General features: G+C 33.1%; 1 protein-coding gene across 2 annotated transcripts in view; it reads right to left on the bottom strand.

The window, feature by feature from the left end:
* Gat (GABA transporter) overlaps nt 1-18,050 on the bottom strand; it is a 78,564-nt gene that overhangs the window by 11,993 nt on the left and 48,521 nt on the right. For both annotated transcript variants that reach the window (XM_014421712.2, XM_014421711.2), the window contains 2 exons: nt 1,705-2,063; nt 1,309-1,410 (listed from right to left, as the gene is read on the bottom strand). In XM_014421712.2, coding sequence (XP_014277198.1) covers nt 1,309-1,410; nt 1,705-2,035 — 433 coding nt within the window. In that variant the 5' untranslated portion in view covers nt 2,036-2,063. The remainder of the gene's footprint in view (nt 1-1,308; nt 1,411-1,704; nt 2,064-18,050) is intronic.

Raw genomic sequence — 18,050 nt, 5'->3', positions numbered from 1 at the left:
TTCTTTTCAGACGCCTCGGAGTATTATCAGGGATTGTTAAGGATGAAAGATTAAGAATTAATGGGTTAGGATGGTTAAGGAGTTTGGAATGAAAAGACACATATCCGTTTTGGGCCAAATCTATAACGAATGGGATGTTAAGGTTTTTGTGAATGAGTTTATTTGTAACGTAATAAGGAGCATCAAGGATTTTACGTAGGATTTTGGATTGTAAGGATTGGATGCGGTAGGAATTTGATGGTTTGGTGGAGCCCCAGAGCTCAATTCCATATGTCCAAATTGGTCTGATTACCACATAATTTAAAAAACAACTTTATGCAGGGCATTCTGCCTAGGTCTTTTATATCAGTCTACAAATTACCCCTATTAGTCAATTGTTCACATTCAATAAAAAATCAAAACTTTTTATCACAGTCAGCCTTCTTAGTTAAAATTTATCACAACAATCTTAAGTTTTTTTTAAAATGCTATATTTTCATTGGAAATCGAGGTTTCTACGAAACATGGAAGAAAACAATAGATTGGAGATAATAACGTTAGTTTTTTCAATTAGTTTTACTATTTTGAAAAAAGGGTTTTTTTTAAGTGGTCACGTGGACTTAGTTCCACGATTAAAGACAAACCTTTCTTTTGGACATCGTATCAAGGACAATATTTGATAAGGAGCTACTTTGTTTGCTTATAATAAAACTTAATGTGGTCAGTGTTAAGTTCAGCAACGGGATTTTTCTCCAAAAATATATTTAAGATGTATCTGTATGTCAATCTATTGATAATTATGTTAATTAGAGGTTTTTCTTATCAATGTGTGCCTGAACCCAATTTACGATACAGTATTGACAAAATCGTGAAATATTCAATAAACATTGATAATTGCGCAATTTTGTCAATAATGAACCTTAAATTTGGTTCAAGTGCAGGGAGATCCTCTTAATCCCAAAATTATCATTTGAACTACTTGAGTTCTCACCCGCTTATACAGGAGAGCCTTGTAAGCCCAGAAACTCGTGTATATATATTATGGTTTATGTAGTTGATGTATAAATATAAAAATGCAATTAACAAATAAATGCCGTTTGTAGCCCAGGGAGTAAGAGGGTCAACATTGACTGCCTCCTAACTGCAGGGGGGCCGGTTCGAATTCGGCCTGGGGTGTTGACTTTTATTTCCTGGTGGTCCCACTAACCCCACCATGGCTGGAATAGGTTTGTTACCTGTAGTTAACCCTGTAGTGTCCCTACCCCATATGTCTGTAATGACTGCAAAGAGGGTAATAATAAAAAAAAGATGAATAAAAAGATAAATTACCAGTCCTCATTGACATAAAGAAATAAAATATTGCCCAAGCCAAGATGACAATGTAATATATGTTCATCCAACATGACATTACTGCTGCAGCGTATCCGATGCCTGCAAAATAAGATAATTAATTTCTTTAATAAATAATAGAATTTAAAAATAATACTAAGCAAATTTTAAGACATATATATTCTATATTTTATTATTATAGTTTCACAATGTTTATTGAACATTGTTATGGTTATAAAATTAGTCACCATAAAGAATCATGCAAGAAAAGGAAGCAGAAACAAGAGAAAATGCCATTTGTTAATAGAAAATTCAATTTAGTTCTTATTTTAAAACAAATGTAAATACTATTATATTATATTAGTATTAATGGCTACACAAGCGTTTGTTAATTACCTTTAAAAATGGGAGCAATTTTGAAGACACCTAATCCACCTATTGTAAGCATCTGTCCTAAAGCTAGTTCAAGAAAAAACATCGGAATCCCAGCCATAAGTAAGGTTAGAAAGTATGGTATTAAAAAAGCACCGCCACCATTTTTGTAACACAAGTAGGGGAACCTCCACACGTTGCCAAGGCCAATCGCCAAACCGACTACAGACAGGATGAAGTCCAATTTGTTCGTCCAGGAGCCGCGTTCCGGAAGTTCTTCGCTCAGTTCAAGCTCCTGCTTCACCATCTCCTCGTCATTCACTTCCTCCCCCATTTTCGCCTCCCTCAGTGTCATTTTCCAGATATTTCCAATATTCCACCGCCTGTAACATGGAACATAAATAAAATCAAATGAAATACAAAAAAAAAAAAATATCATTGAATCTTACTAACTAATAATAAAGTACAAGAGCCGGGAAGAAAAAAAGGCAGTTATCTCACCCCAATTTTTTATTACTTTAATGAAAACTAGATATAATTACTAGTCAAAATTGATGAGTCTGCCAAGTATAGGTAGGGGGAATAAAAAATGGCGACTGTTTCAAAACTAAAAAAAAAACATTAATTTTTCATTCTCTATATCGTAAAAACTACCAACAATGCAAAAAAATCTAAAAGAACATTATTCAAGAGTATATTTGCTGAAATGTTAGTCCTAATAAAGATATTTACGTCCAATAGTTTTCGAGATTTAAAAAGCAACATTTCATAAAAACGTACTGAAATATCAGTAGTTAGTGAATCTATTTTGAGAAATCTATATCTCAATAACCATTCGACGTACAAATGTCTATTAGCACTCAAATTAAAGCCAAATAATTGTACTATACAGTAGTTTATGACCTTTACCTTATAGTGGTTCGGACAATAGGTTTGAATTATGAAAAACTTTATTTCAGGAACCATAGGACGTAGAGATATCTGTCAGCAATCAAATTAAAGGTAGTTAAATTTACTATTAAATAGTTTATCTTTGTAGGAGTAGCAGTTCTTATGATATTTGACAAAATAAACTCACAAAATGTTCATTTCTAGTTGTTCGTATAAAATGTTGGATTTATAAAAAAAATATATCTCTAGATCCATAAGACGCACATAAGTCTGCCAACACTCAAAATAAAGGAAATTTAACATTCTACAAAGTAGTTTATGACATCTTCGTAGGGGTAGTAATTTTTATGATATTGAAATATGAAACTAAATTTGGCAAATGAAAATTTGTCCGAACAACTATAAATCAATTTGTTTTAGCAAATTTCATGAAAACTACTACTCGTACGAAACTAAACATCATAAACTACTCATAGCTCATTAAACTAGCTTTAATGTGAGTGCTAATAGACATCTGTATGTCAAATGGTTTTTGAGATATAGATTTTTCATAATAAAGTCACTAACTACTGGTCTTTCAGTACGTTCCAAACAACATATTTATGCAATGTTCATTTTTAAAAAGCTATATCTCGAGAATTATTGAACGTAAATAGCTCTATTAGGGCTTAGATTTTAGCAAATTTACTCTACTTTAAATGATGCTCTCTTTCAGTTTCGATTGTTGTTGGTAGTTGTAAAGATATAGAGCTCCGAATAAAAAATTAATTATTTTTAACGTTTTGAAACAGCAGCCCTTCTTTATTCCCCCTACCTATATTTGGCCGACTCATCAATTTTGACTAGTAATTATACCTAGTTTTCAATTAAGTAATCAAAAATTGGGGTGAAATAACTGTTTTTTTTTCTCCTCTTGGGCTCTTGTACTAATATGATTCTTCTAAGCCTTGTAAAAAATGAAAGTAACTTCTCACTAATCTAAATAATTTTACTAAGATCAATTTTTAGGTTGAAACATACATTAATAGGGGGCGAGAGCAGCCGTGTGAGCAAAGACGCTTTCAGTAAATAACGAAGTTAAGTAACGTCGAGTGTGATCAGTACTTGGGTGAGTGACCACCTGAAATGGATAATCACTTATACGCCTTGCCACACCGGGTTTCTGAGGCCCGTCAGCCTATTGGATGCAACTCAGCTGATGACCCTAGCCCGAACACCTTTATCATGAATCGAGTTGTGGATGCTAAGTACCATCTCTATAGTCTTTAGTACGAACAGACAAAAAACAAAACATAAACATAAATTAATGATAAGTAGCTTCAATAAAATTTTAAATATTGTTCTTCAATATACATTGAAGAAAAGAAGATAATGTAATGAGGAATGACAGGTGGAACCATTGAAAAGCTGTCTTCAACAAGAGGATAAGAAGGTTAGTGATTATTTTTATCCTATATTCAGGAAACGAAATGTATTAGTCCAGAGTAAAATGTAGTTTTTAACTTTATATGTATTGATCTTAAGATATTGTGAAGCGATGTTCAATGTTGTTTGTTTCTGATTGGGGTTTAACCCTATTTGGCCCAGAATAAATCTTTTAATTTTTGTAAGCTTATTTTTTGAATATCAATTATGACGTTTTGAACGTAGAAACGAAATCAGCAAAAAAAAAATTATACAAAAATAGTTTCACCAGTGACACTTTGGTACAGACAGGGTTGGTTCTTAAAGGATAAACAGACTTCATAAAAACTTTGATTACTACATTGACAGGAAAGAAAAACTCAATAAAGAATTATTATTTGAAAATATAAGAAAGCTGATTATAGTTTACAATATTTGTAGTTAGTTGTATTTTTTAAGCATACATTTGTGTACTTATTAATAAAAACGTAAAAGAAAAAAGTTTTTTCAAAACAAAAAAAAAATTAAGTGAAGAATTTGGAAAATAAATTATGAAACATAGAGGAAATATGACATACACTATGTTGTTACGTCTGTAACAATGCAACTGGGATAATTGCATGTCTAAATCACGATAATTGTGTGATAATGCCACATTGTCATAATTGACACCATATTAGAAAATGAGTTTATATGACTGTGTCAAGGTTATAAATACTGACATTTTTCAGAATAACGATCTCAAGGTGTCACTATTGTTATCAATATAAACACATTTTTTTAATAAGGGATTAATTTAAAATCCCCCCTCCTCGAAAAAAAAAATAGAAAGAGAATAGTACTTTATTAAGTAATATCCAGGAAATAAGGCTACCAACGCAATCACTATAAACTATTCAAAATTATTGTAGTTAATGTTCAAAGTTTTCAAAAATAGATAATATTGAACGAGTTGGGTAGCAATGATTGTCAAATGTTCATATGTCAAATGTGGAATCAAACTTCAGAAGGAAATGCTTGCTAATATATATCGGCCAGGCTGGCTGGACTTAATTTAAGTCCATCAAACTCAAGTCATTTTAGTCCAATCTGGTACGAGACCATTTCCTACGAGCCAATCTAGGATGAAATCAAATTAGGGACTCACTCACTATCGACCTAAATCCACACCGAGCCTGAGTTCTTTTAATTTTGCTGTACGTTGAAATCGATTATATCAATTGCCCAATTATATTTCAATTTCAATTCTATTCTTTTTCAAACCTGAACGAAGAGAAGTTTTTAAAATTTATCGCCGTTCCAGTTTGGATTAATGTAACACAAAACACGTCGAAAAAAAAATAACAGAAAGGATTATAAGCTGCAATGAACCAATTTACGTATTTTAATTTATTCCAAGAAATATCTATACCTATAAACAACAGATTTTATACTGGAAGATTATTGATTGACCGTGTGTAAAGATGAAAGGAATATGGTCCGTTTGCGGTCAAAAAAACTCAAATAGTAGAATTATACTATTTTATTGAGCCAACGTTTGCCCCACGTTGCAGGGCTTCGTCAGGGCTAAAAAAGATACAAACACATAGTTACAAAAGGAAAAAAAAAAAAATTTAATTTAATGTAAATTTACAACCTTTAATTTTTCTTATTATATCTTACTTTTTTACATTTTATACCCCTGTTATTTTACAATTATGTTTTTTTTTCTCTTCTTTTTTTTTTTTCCTTTTGTAACTATGTGTTTGTATCTTTTTTAGCCCTGACGAAGCCCTGCAACGTGGGGCGAAACGTTGGCTCAATAAAATAGTATAATTCTACTATTTGAGTTTTTTTGACCGCACCCGGACCATATTCCTTTCAACAAATTTTATACGTCGATTATTTTCTCGATGATATTATTAACCCCTTAATAATAAAAAAAACGGCCAAAAAAAGTCAATTTTTTAATGTTAATAACACAACTCATAACACTGTCTTGGCAAAAAAATACAAAAATAATCAAAATTTTTATTTTAGTTAAGGATATCGGTTATAATACCTAGCTCCCTATGTGAACATTGGCTAAATCGGGGGTTATTTATTTCTATAAATTCTATCTATATAGAGAATAAGTCATTGTTATTTATTTTATTATTATAACATTTTTATTTTAAATTGCCGATATTCGAGTGTGAAAAATTATAGTAGCATGAAATACAACACCGCTCGAATTAACTCGAGCTTACAAGTTAAGGGATTAACCTCTATTCGTTTAATAGTAAAATATCATATATTTCAATATCAGATCAAAGTCCATATTCGTCCATTTCTTTTTTGTCTATCACTCCAAAGGCAATAGGAGGCTAGGAAATTCTCCATATTCAAGAGAGATCATCTAGTCCTGATCAGTCTAGCCATAAGGATCCTAATTCTATCTTTTATTTTTATTATTATAGTTTCTCAATTAATAAATTATTTAAAAAAATTAATTGCATCACGTGAAGAAAACAAAAATACACGGTTAGCTTCTTGTTTAGTAGATTGTTCAAAACTAGGAGTCGTGAAAATAAGGATAGTTTCCAAGAGTTTATAAAAAATAAAAAAATTAAAAAAAACGCAATAGCGTCATCGGATTTAAAAAAGAAAGTGATTTTGGAGGCATTGAATTTCATTTTTGGTATATTAATCCCTCCCCTTAATTACTAACATATATTCCTGAAATACTCTGTATCAATAAATACATAAATACTCTGTTCCTTTAATACTAATGTAATCTGTTGTATTTTATTGAAAAGTTTTGTTTTTTAACTCGTATTAACTGTATATTTTATTAATTTAATTCATTGTTAGCTGTTGAATATCTATTCAGCTAGTGAAATATTATTAATTTCAGATGTCTTGGTCACACATTTTAAATAAATATTTTGACACTACATTAACTTACATTCGGTGAAAATAAGTCATCTTGGGAAAAATTTCATACCTCAGGAACTTCAATTAGTGCTCAGAATGAAGCGCATCAAATTCATTTTAAAGTAGTTTATAATGAATGATCTTTGTCGAAGTAACATTTTCTATGATAATTGCCAAAATAATAGGGGTATTCATGATGTTTTGTTAAATGTAAAATGTTTTACCACCTTAAATGTTATAAACATAGGATTGTTTAAAATTATGTTAAATGCATAAGAGCTTCTAACAGAGTTTTTTAGCAACTTGTTTTACAACCTTTCCTTCCAAAACTTCATGTTAATGTTTAATTCTAAGTTTTGATCATTTCATTACAACATGCCTAAAGTAAGTGAAATGTAGAAATTGTGTGAAAGTTTGGCCACTGAGTGCCTTGTTGATCCTCTGTCTTATGAGGAAGAGAATCAAGATGAGCTAATTGACAACTATCATTAAATTATTATTATTGTCAGCCATTTCTTTATTAGTTTTAAAAACATCCAAAACAACACTAACACAAACTACGATTAGTACAAATACACAAACTACGGCTACTAAAAGTAACCTAACACAACAAGCAATAAAACGGTGACGAGCTCTGCTGGTCTGTTACGTGACGTCATTCTCCATTTAACAGATCTTGTAACACTCTTAATCATATTATATGTTACATCGTTTTAACATGGTAAAAGAAGGAAATATTTCTCTATTTAAGATAAGTTTTTCCATTTAACACGCTTTAACATGTTAAACTAAAGATCATGAATACCCTTAATATATAACCACAAACTGACGATTTCTTGTTTTGTTTGTCAAAAGCAATAAGAAATCGTTCATTTATTCATTTATTTTTATTCACTTTCTGTTTTAAAATTTATATAGTTTTTTTAAAACTTATTTATTTATTTTTTTAACTAACCTACTGCTATAACTTTTGTATTTTGATTTATTTTTACATTGCTATCCAATGATAAAACTCCGCCTGCTGGCTCCCAAAGAATTAGTTGCCAGTCACAAGCCCGGATAAAGGAGGGGGGTTGGTTAGGTGGGTTAACTATCCACCAACCACAAAAAACTTACAAGTTCAGAAAACAACACACAGCATCGGATATACGGACAGTCATACAAGGTATTTGACCCCGGCATGGAAATATGGACTTAATATTGCTTCTTGGAACGTTAGAGAGTTAAATCAACCAGGTTCAAGCAAGAGATTAGAGAATGAGCTTGATAAATATCAAGTTGAAGTAGCTGCTCTATAGGAGATACGTTGGAGAAATGTGACAACGATAGAATTACAAAATTATCTGCTCATTAACAGTGGACACGATGCAAATGTATGTGGGACAGGCTTCATGATAAGAAAGTCTATTAAGCACACAATAATACAGTATAAACTGATCAGTGAAAGAATTTGTACAGTGCGACTTAAAGGAGGGTATTTCAAAATAACGATTATGTGACAGGGAAGAGGAGGAGAAGGATATATTTTTATGAAAAAAATGGAAAGAGAATATGACTCAATCCCAAGGCACGATGTAAAAATTATCATAGGCGACTTGAATGCTAAGATAGGTAAAGAAGTGGCATTCAGACCTACTATAGGCAGAGAGAGTAAACATCACTACTCAAATGATAATGGCCATCGCATAATTAACTTTGGAATAATGGAAAAGGGGCTGGTCATTAGTAGCACTAAATTCCCACATAAAGAAATACATAAAGAGCCATGGATCTCGGCTGATGGCCTGACCAGAAACCAAATAGATCGTGTTCTCATAGAGGTTAGACATGCATCAGATATCAGAAATGTAATGTCGTTTATAGGAGCGGACTGTGACACCGATCACCACATGGTAAAAGTCTGGTATCGACAAAAGCTGGCTATGAGAAGGTGCACTACATTGGATAGAGTACATACCTACAACTCAGAAAAGCTGCTCGAGAGTGAAGTAGCAGAAGGATTTAAAAATAAAATAAGGGAATGACTGAGAGAAAATGACATTGTACATAACACAACTATAAATGATAGATGGAAAAAACTGAAAAATGTGATAGAAATTGCAAGTGATGTACTAGGGAAGACAAAACCAGCTCCCAGAAACGAACGGTTTGGTGAAGAGTGTAGGATAGGTCTGGAAGAAAGAAATAAGGCGAAATTAAACATACTAAAAAGAAAGACCAGAGGAAGTGTACGGGAATTTATGACAAAGAGGAGAGAAGCCAAAAAATTATGTAGGCAGAAAAAGAGAGCACAGGAAAAGGAAAACCTTAAACAGATGCAAGAATTCTGGAAGAAAAAGAATCCAGAAAGTTTCATAAAGGTGCAAAAGAAATAAAAAATGAGATTCAAGCCAACACTGGATTATGTAAAGGAAAAGAAGGTGAGCTGATTGGTGAAAAAACGTCAATTCTTGGAAGGTGAAGACAGTATTTTAGTGTGAAAGAGCCACTGAGAAAAGAGCTGGAGAAAGCTTCAATCTAGACGAAATCCTGGGTAAGGAGCAGGATGGTGCAGAAGGAGAGGAAGCTCCTGAGAAGGAAGAAATTATTGACATTATTAAATCATTGAGAAACCATAATTCACCAGGTCTTGACGAAATAACCCCAGAGATGATGAAATATGGAGGCAGTGATTTGATTTGGGAGATATGGACGGAAGATTGGACAAGAGCAGCAATATGTCCTATACACAAGAAAGGAGACAAGCTGACATGTGATAATTATAGCGCCATTGCTCTACTAAGCACAACCTATAAAATATTGGCAGTGCTTCTATATAAAAGAGTGTCCGTTTTCACGGAAAATATTATAGGAGAATATCAGGGAGGGTTCCGGCCCAGTAGATCTACAGTTGACCAGATATTCACCCTGAGGCAGGCAATGGAAAAGTGCTATGAGTATAACGTAGACCTACATCTGCTATTCGTGGACTTCAAACAAGAGTATGGCAGTGTGGACAGAAAGGAACTTTTAAAAGCCACGGTAAAATTGTCAATAGGAAAAAAAAGTAGTTAAAATATATTAAGTATTTAGTATACAGACGATTATTGTTTAAACAAAGAAAAGAATTGTTTTTATATCATGTAAATATATGTCATATAATATGTCACCATAAATATATGTCATCAGTCATGGATTCATGAGTACGCTGTGTATTGTAGCAACCTAATGTATTTGGGCAGTATAGCAAAATAAAGTTTTTTTTTCAGAAAATCTGTTCATGAGGTACTACTTAATTCAGCAACTATTACTAGGGGAACTATTACTGAGAAATAGTACAATACAATAAGAATTCAATTTCTAGCAAATCTACTCTATTTAAAAAAAAATAAATATGTGTACTGTTTTTAGTTCAGTGTTAAGTTTTCAAGATATTGAATGAAAAAATACATTTTAGGAATTGTCTTGAATAACATAAATTTCCGTCAGTCCAAACCTATTTAAAGTATTAAATAATTAAAACTACTAGACGTTTTGCGTTTTACAATGTCTCACATTTTTTTTAATACTCTGTGCATGTTATTTTTTATAAGTTTTTACTTGGACACAATGCTGTGTAGCTGTAAGTTCGAGTTCGACCCGAAACACCCGGAAAGTACTGACATAAGAACTTCTTTTATTAATAAAAAATCGGATAAACTCGGATTCAGTTCATATTCTGCGCAATAAGTGATGATTATGAGGTATTTGAAGAATATTAGACCATCGTCAACCACTCACCAGTGAAAATGATGGATAGTTTCAACGGGATCAAAATGGCTTTCGAGTCCAAAGGGAAACCATGACAGAAATTTTGTACCGATAGATCTCCAAGAATGGCAGCATATTGACTATTGGTTAGCAATTAAGAAGAACTTGCTGATAATTATTGGCGCATATTCTAAACGGATGCAAGTGGTAATAAAAAATTCAACTACTCAAGTTACAAATTGCTATCCTTGAAAATAGTTTTGCTTAATTCGACGTTGCCAAAGTAGTAGTTACGGATAATAGGCCACAATTTTGATGAGAATACTTTCATGATTTTTTACAAAACGTTCTATTTCATCATACTACCACAATCGTCGACCAATGACTAGGCCGAACGTGGTATTACAACTTAGAAGAGAATATTATAATCTTCAGGAGCCACAAGTAGCAACATCCAGAAACTGTATCACCAATTTTCTTCTACAGCACCACAAATCCCGTCACCAAACAACGGGACAGCCATCATCTCTCCTCTTTCTGGGAAGAGTAGTTCGATCCAGACTGGATCTTGTTAAACCAAATCTCAAGAACAGGATGACAGAGAGGCAATTAATAAACCTTTCACCAAAATTTTAAACATGAGATCAAATTATATTTCGTTTTTACAGTAACGCAACTGACAGATGGGTTCCTGCAGTGATTGAAACCAAAACGTTTCAAGAAGCACATTGAACAAATCTTACCCAGAGAAACTATGGATACCTTCAACGAGTCAAGAAGCGAATTATGCCAGCCAAACCCGGGAGAAAGAAGGACCTTGAGGGGGTTTCTTCTACCAGCAACTCCGAATGTTCCTCTCCTGGTGATAAGGTTGAGTCACCAAGATTAAGAGAAACTTCGGCCCTTGGTAGTGTGGAGCAAGGACTCGATGAACGGTCAACCCAACACATTCCTTCAGTATCACCAATCCCGAAGCCTAGGAGAAAATAGTAATAGTCCAAGGAGAAACAAGACGTCATCCAGAACGCAATAGAACCAAAAATAATTGTCTCGCCTTAAAGTGTGCACACACTTCATGATGATCTTCACTTGATGACTTAAAAAAAAAAATTACGTCTTAATGTAGCAGACTTACCCGCGAACAGATTTTCTACTGCCCAATGATAAAAGATTACCAACATAGAATTCATTTTCGGGAGATATAAGGCATTCGTAACCCCTCTACGCAAGTCTTGAAAGGTTCAAGGTTCAGTGATTTTGAAGGGGAGGGTATTTTTTATATTATTGATAAATCCATTCATCATGTTTCCTGAAAATTTGAGCGAATTTCCTGGTTCGTGAACTTAAATCATCGATCTTCAAAATAATGTGATCCTTAAAATCAGTACAAAGAAAGAGTGAAAGAATCCCAGGCTTCAGCAGTTTACGTTGAAATCTCGACGTTTTTTCATAAGGTAATTTTCTTGAGCTTAGGAATTAGCTCTGCGTTATTCTTGTAGGATTGGTTCAATATATGTATGTTAATAGTCTTTTTCCAATACGAGCCTGTTCAAAGATAAATATCCTTCTTCACTTAAAAGATTCTTATTTGAAAAATATATTATTCATTTCTTCAACTAAAATTGAACCTGGCGATATAAAAGCAAAATCTGAAGCCGCATAAAGGATTGTATGAAGTATTTCCTACTTAATTTTATATTTAAATATTCTTTGTTTGTTCATAGTAATATTTGTGCGGAATGTGGTCACTAAACTTATGCATTTTTGGAATAATTTTACTACACCTTTTCCTTTATAGAGAAAATAATGATTTTGCAACAATTCAACGTTCTAAAAGTGTCAACACATCCTTAAACTTCTTCCTCGAAAAACCATCCTATTCCTCATCTACATATATAACGCCGTTCTCCGTTCCACATATTTTCCTGACCCATGGAAACTATCTATAATCAAAATGATCCCCAAACTCCAAAATTACCGATCATGGGAAAAATCCTCGAAAAACTTATTTTGAAACGCCTATACCCCATCCTAGATTCCAATCATATAATCCCAGATCACCAGTTTGGATTCCGAACATCCCACTCCACTATCCAGCAATGTCATCGTGTGGTGGACGTTGTCTCGTCTTCTTTGGAGCGCGGAATGTACTGCGCGGGAGTATTTTCCGATATAGAGCAGGCTTTTGATTGAGCCTGGCACCCGGAACTGCTTTACAAACTCCGTAAATTCCTATCTCCTCCATATTTTCTCATCATCCGTTCGTCTCTTATTAATAGATTATTCCAAGTAAACCACAATGGTTCCTATTCATCCCTCTATTTTCAATCCGCTGGTGTTCCTCAAGGTAGTATCCTCAGTCCCATCCTCCACACCGTCTATATAGCTGACATTCCAACCAATCCTAACTCTATCCTCACCACGTATGCCGATGACACATGTGTGCTCGCAGTTAATAATAATCCATTAATTGTATGCTAAACTTTCCAATCCCATATCACAGCTCTCGACGAATGGTGTCATATTTGGAGGATTAAGATAAATTCCAACAAATCCCATCAAATAACCTTTATCCTTCGTCGTAAACCTACCGACTGTCCTACAGTTTCATTCAATAATGTTACTCTTACCCCTGTCGAACAGATCCGCTACCTTAGACTACATTTGGACCAACGATTAACCTGGAATCCTTACACAAGACTGAAAAGACAGGAAACTGCACGTCGATCTCGACTATTACAGCACATACTTGACAAACGGTCAAAACTTCCAACACATTACAAAAGACTGATCTACATGACAATAATAAGGCCCATCTGGACATATGGAGTTGAGCTTTGGGGCTCCACTAAACCTTCGAAATCCTCTCATATCCAATCCTTACAATCCAAAATCCTTCGTAAACTCCTCAATGCTCCTTTCCTTATTTTGTTACTAATAAAACCATCCATAAAGACCTAAATGTTCCTTATGTAACCGATCTACCCCGAACCCGATATCATTCCTTCCATTATAAACTCCCTATGTGGTAATAATTATTGTGGCAGGATATAAGAGTGGAGTAAGATAAAATTGTTGCACAGGGCAGCCCTACTCCAGGAGAAATTCCTTAATGTACCTATGAACAATTATTTAAGTCTAGCCTCATCTACTGGTAGAATCTTCATTCAAAAGAATCATTATCCTTGGTTAGAATAGAAATAAGAAATTCGCGAATGACAAAAAAAAAATTTTGCTTACTAATCATAGTAATTGATTCTTTGGGTATACGAGCCTCATTTGATAATGTGGCTCGTATACCCAAAGAATCAACCCCTAAACGTCTAATCAAGGACCGTCTTGTGGGAAGAGGTAATCTACATTTGAATATAATGGGAATAGGAAGACAGGAAGGATAGGAGAGTTTGGAGGTAGGTGATAAGAGAGGCCCAGGTCCTCATACAAGATCTTAGTGCCAAGAATAAATACACATGCAAACACTCATTAATTGTTTTGTAGAAACCTTTTTGTAGGAGAGGCCAAAATTTTTTTACTGCTTAGGGCACTCAAATGTTTTAGCTCTTAATGCCAGTACCAATGCGTATCCAGACTAATTGTTTACTGCTATGCTAAGAGTAGCAATCGTTTCAACTAATTACGAAGTATTATAGTTAAAAAAATATCTGAGCAATAAAAAATATAAAATAATAGTAATTGGGACCCACGGCGATTGACGCTTAGCCGATCAGACAGCGCTTAAGTTTAACTAAGAATAAATAATAATAACAAAGTTCCGAAGGTACGGACACGTTTGTGGCCGATGGAGTTGAGGGGTTCCTCCTTAAAAACCTCATAAATGCAACGGCATCGTTCGAGCCATGACCTGGGGGTTTGCTTTTATTTCGTTGCGGCACCGAAGAGAGTGAACTTGCTCCTCTTCCAGTTTATAGAGAAAAAGTTGCTTACCTGTAGATAACCCCCCCCCACCCCCCCACCCCATTGTATCAAAAATTACCAGGAAAAAGGTGAAAAAAAAAGTAACTTATAATGGTTGTAGAATAGGGTCGAGCGCTCTCGAATGTTACTTCTTTGTTCTTCATCCTTAACTATGATATACTCCAAACAATAAGTCATTAGATAGCAGTACAAAAAAAACCATTCCATCAAAAATCAGTTTTGATAGTTATCACAGGTATCAGTTCAATTTTATTGAAATCTGTTACTTTTTTTAAATTTTCATTCAAATAAGATCTATTTCATGAAAGTAAATTGAACCCAGTCTAAGTGGCTATTCAAATTGAAAACATCCTCAACTAGGGAAAATGATTCAATGAACAACGTAGACATTCAGCAAATTTCAAAATATAAATTATTTTTCTAGTCATGTGTACATAACTTGAAATGACGATGAATAACCCTGATATCGTTGTTGTCTACTTAAAATAATCTTTTAAGCATGAAAATGGGATGGTATAACCCCATCACATCTGCAATAAAAATTCGATTAATGTTGATAAAATGTGTCGAATAAACACAAAAACTACTTTTATAGGTTCAGATTGGAATTTAGCCGGATACTTTGATATTTATAGCAACTTTCGTGGCAACATTAATTATAGAAAAAAAAAATTAAAAAAGAGGTGAGCAAAAGAAATGTTTCATTTAATTATTGGTGGGCTATACAGCGAATTCCAATTTGTTGTATATATAATAAAGGAAACAAAAATGAACTCGAATGTTAATTTTTCAACTCACATGGTTGAAATGCTAAAAAAGTTACAGTACAACTAAATCTCAAAAGAGATGGTTTTGTTTTAAATTTTAGAAATGATTAAACTCGTTTATTATTTAAAAAGAGTTACATCTCTTCGCAAAATGAACGATTCACTTATCTTTATGCTCAAATATGAAATTGATTCTCATAAGTAAATTAAAAAAAAAAAATTGAAAGAGGTGAGAGAATTGTTGCCCTTCCTCGGACTACGTGTGTGTGACTCATATTTTGTACCCAAGGTTTTACATGAAAATAGTTGTTTGGATCATAGTTGTGAAAAATAATAATAAAAAAGATAATTTATCTACTTAAATTTATGAAGGACCAGCTGACGTTAAACTAGATACTTTAATATTATTTATATTGATAGAAAATTGTAATGCGTAAGAATCTATATCCGAGATTATCTCTATAAAGAAGGTCTTCTTCTTTACTCAGTACTGTTAGCTATTATCATAGTGGTAATGAGACAACATTGGCGAACATCCAAGCGGATGCATCTATAATAGATTCACTTAGCACTTGGCCTTCGCTGGCGTCTTGGTGATAACTAGTAGGAGCTCTTCTTGGAGGGCTCCAGGAAAATCAAGAATCCGTGAAAAAAGTAGGCTTAATTGATGGTACTTAAAACCAAGAGTAAGGTACCTCGAAAGACAGATGAAGGTAACTGAATGGAAGGATTTTATCATTGTAAAAGATTTCAATTAAAAAATTTTATCATTAAAAATTATTTGAGGAACTGATGAAGCTGAAGCAGAAATCAAAGCATGAAGTGATAGTTGGTAACAAGTTACTCAAAGGAATTCTCCGAAATGAGAACGAAGGAAACAAGAATAGCAAGTATAGCAGCACTTGCGATGTTATGTGAAAGCGAGGCATGTACTTTTACTTAACGAATAAATTTTAAATATATATTTACATGTAAAAAGAAAAGAAGGTACAACGCAAGAGTAGCTGAAACAGGATAATGGAAAGGGATTAGAAACATGAAGATTATTTAGCGTTAATTGGGAAGGGGGAAGTGGAGATTTAAAATTTTCCAAAAATGGTTTTGGAGGTCTTTGGAGGTATAGTATCCTAGGTATGGGGAATATCCCCCCAAAAATACCCTCCCTGTGAAATATTGGAAATATCTTTGAATAGCGTTTATAAGCTCTTTTTAGTATCACATGTCACAAGAATGCCAATGAAAGCCGTTTTCTAATTTTAGCCTCTATTTTAATGTTTCTCGATTTAACTTATAATTTTTACTGAGATCAGATTTACTAAATGTATTATAATGTACAGTTGTAAATAGCAATAAATAAATATTAAAAAAAACTTATAATTTAACATTTTACAATTCAACATAACAATTTAACATACAATTTAAGTTTCCTGTTCCTGTTTAAATAAATGTTTCAAATGTGATCTGATGAATGTGACCATCGCTAAGTCCAGGGTAGTAGGGCGGGTTGGCCAGGTAGGATTCTCTTCTATTATTTTTGACTAATGACAAGTTTCGTTATTTGAAATACGTTCTCTAATTTCCTAAATTTTTGGTTTACATTTTATTGGGGAGGAAAAGAAGAATACCTCCCAAAAAAATGTCACTGATTCGGAAATTAATGATATTATTCACCTACGTTGTGTTCACCACATCAAGGAAGACATTATGAGATGGTTGGACGGTATAAGAAAAGATAAGGAAATCCCCAAAATGAATAAAAGGGGGTATAAAGAAAACAATAAGAGGAGACTTAGAAAAGGACCTGAGGCAAGGAGGTGTTGGAGGAATTTAACTGAAGACAACATATGGATTGAAGAAGGGTCGTCGAGCATAGACCTTTATCTAGGTTAGGTTCAAAGTCAATAGTTCAATGGAAAAAAAATTAACTGTATTAACACTAATATTGGCTGAGTTAACAAATTTGTTTGCAATTAAATAAGATTTAAAATATGGTTATCACTTTTAAAAGTTCAACATACAGTATCTTTCTAAATAATGGTCCGATTTTGGTGATTTTTTGTTTTTTGGTTTGTCTTTCCTTTCAAATATCACATACATTTTATAAAACTGTAAGAATCTATTTATCTTGAAACATATACTCCCACACTTTTAGGGGCGTTGACATATTTTCTAGGTCAATTTCAAAGGTTCATTATTGAAAGGAAGATCAAAGTACAATGCATTGTATCTAAGCATACAATGGTCTGATTTCGATGATCTCCTTTTTGTTTTGAAGTTGTTTTGAATTGAAATTCCATTAACTAACAAAATTTATCATAAAATACTTTTTAAGTTATGCATAAATCAGGTTTCTTTTCCTTTTTTGACAGTAAATAATGTGCTCGATTTGGTCATAGGTATCAGGGGCTGAAAAACTGCGCAAAAAATAAATAACAAAACCTGTTCCCCAGTTCAAGAGATACATTTTATTTTATTTGTTTTGTAGGTCCTAAAGAATATAATTACGAATCACTTTGTGCATTGTCAAATAACATTTAAGGTTTGTGCCAAATAAAAAAAAAAAAAAAAAAAAAAAATAGCGGGTAGTTTTAAAGATATTCCGTAAAAATATCCGGCCGGCCTAGGAATGGATTTTTTTTTACTCGATTTTAGGATTCTAGATATCATGAAACGTAAAGTTTCAAATTTTAAGGAGGTTTAATTTTTTTTTTCTCTGTTGAATTATCAATGTTTCAATAATCTATATTA

Source organism: Halyomorpha halys, unplaced genomic scaffold (assembly GCF_000696795.3).
Source record: "Halyomorpha halys isolate HHAL.00 unplaced genomic scaffold, Hhal_1.1 Scaffold337.1, whole genome shotgun sequence".
NCBI classification, from domain to species: Eukaryota; Metazoa; Arthropoda; class Insecta; order Hemiptera; family Pentatomidae; genus Halyomorpha; species Halyomorpha halys.
This window is presented reverse-complemented; position numbering and strand designations above follow the sequence as displayed.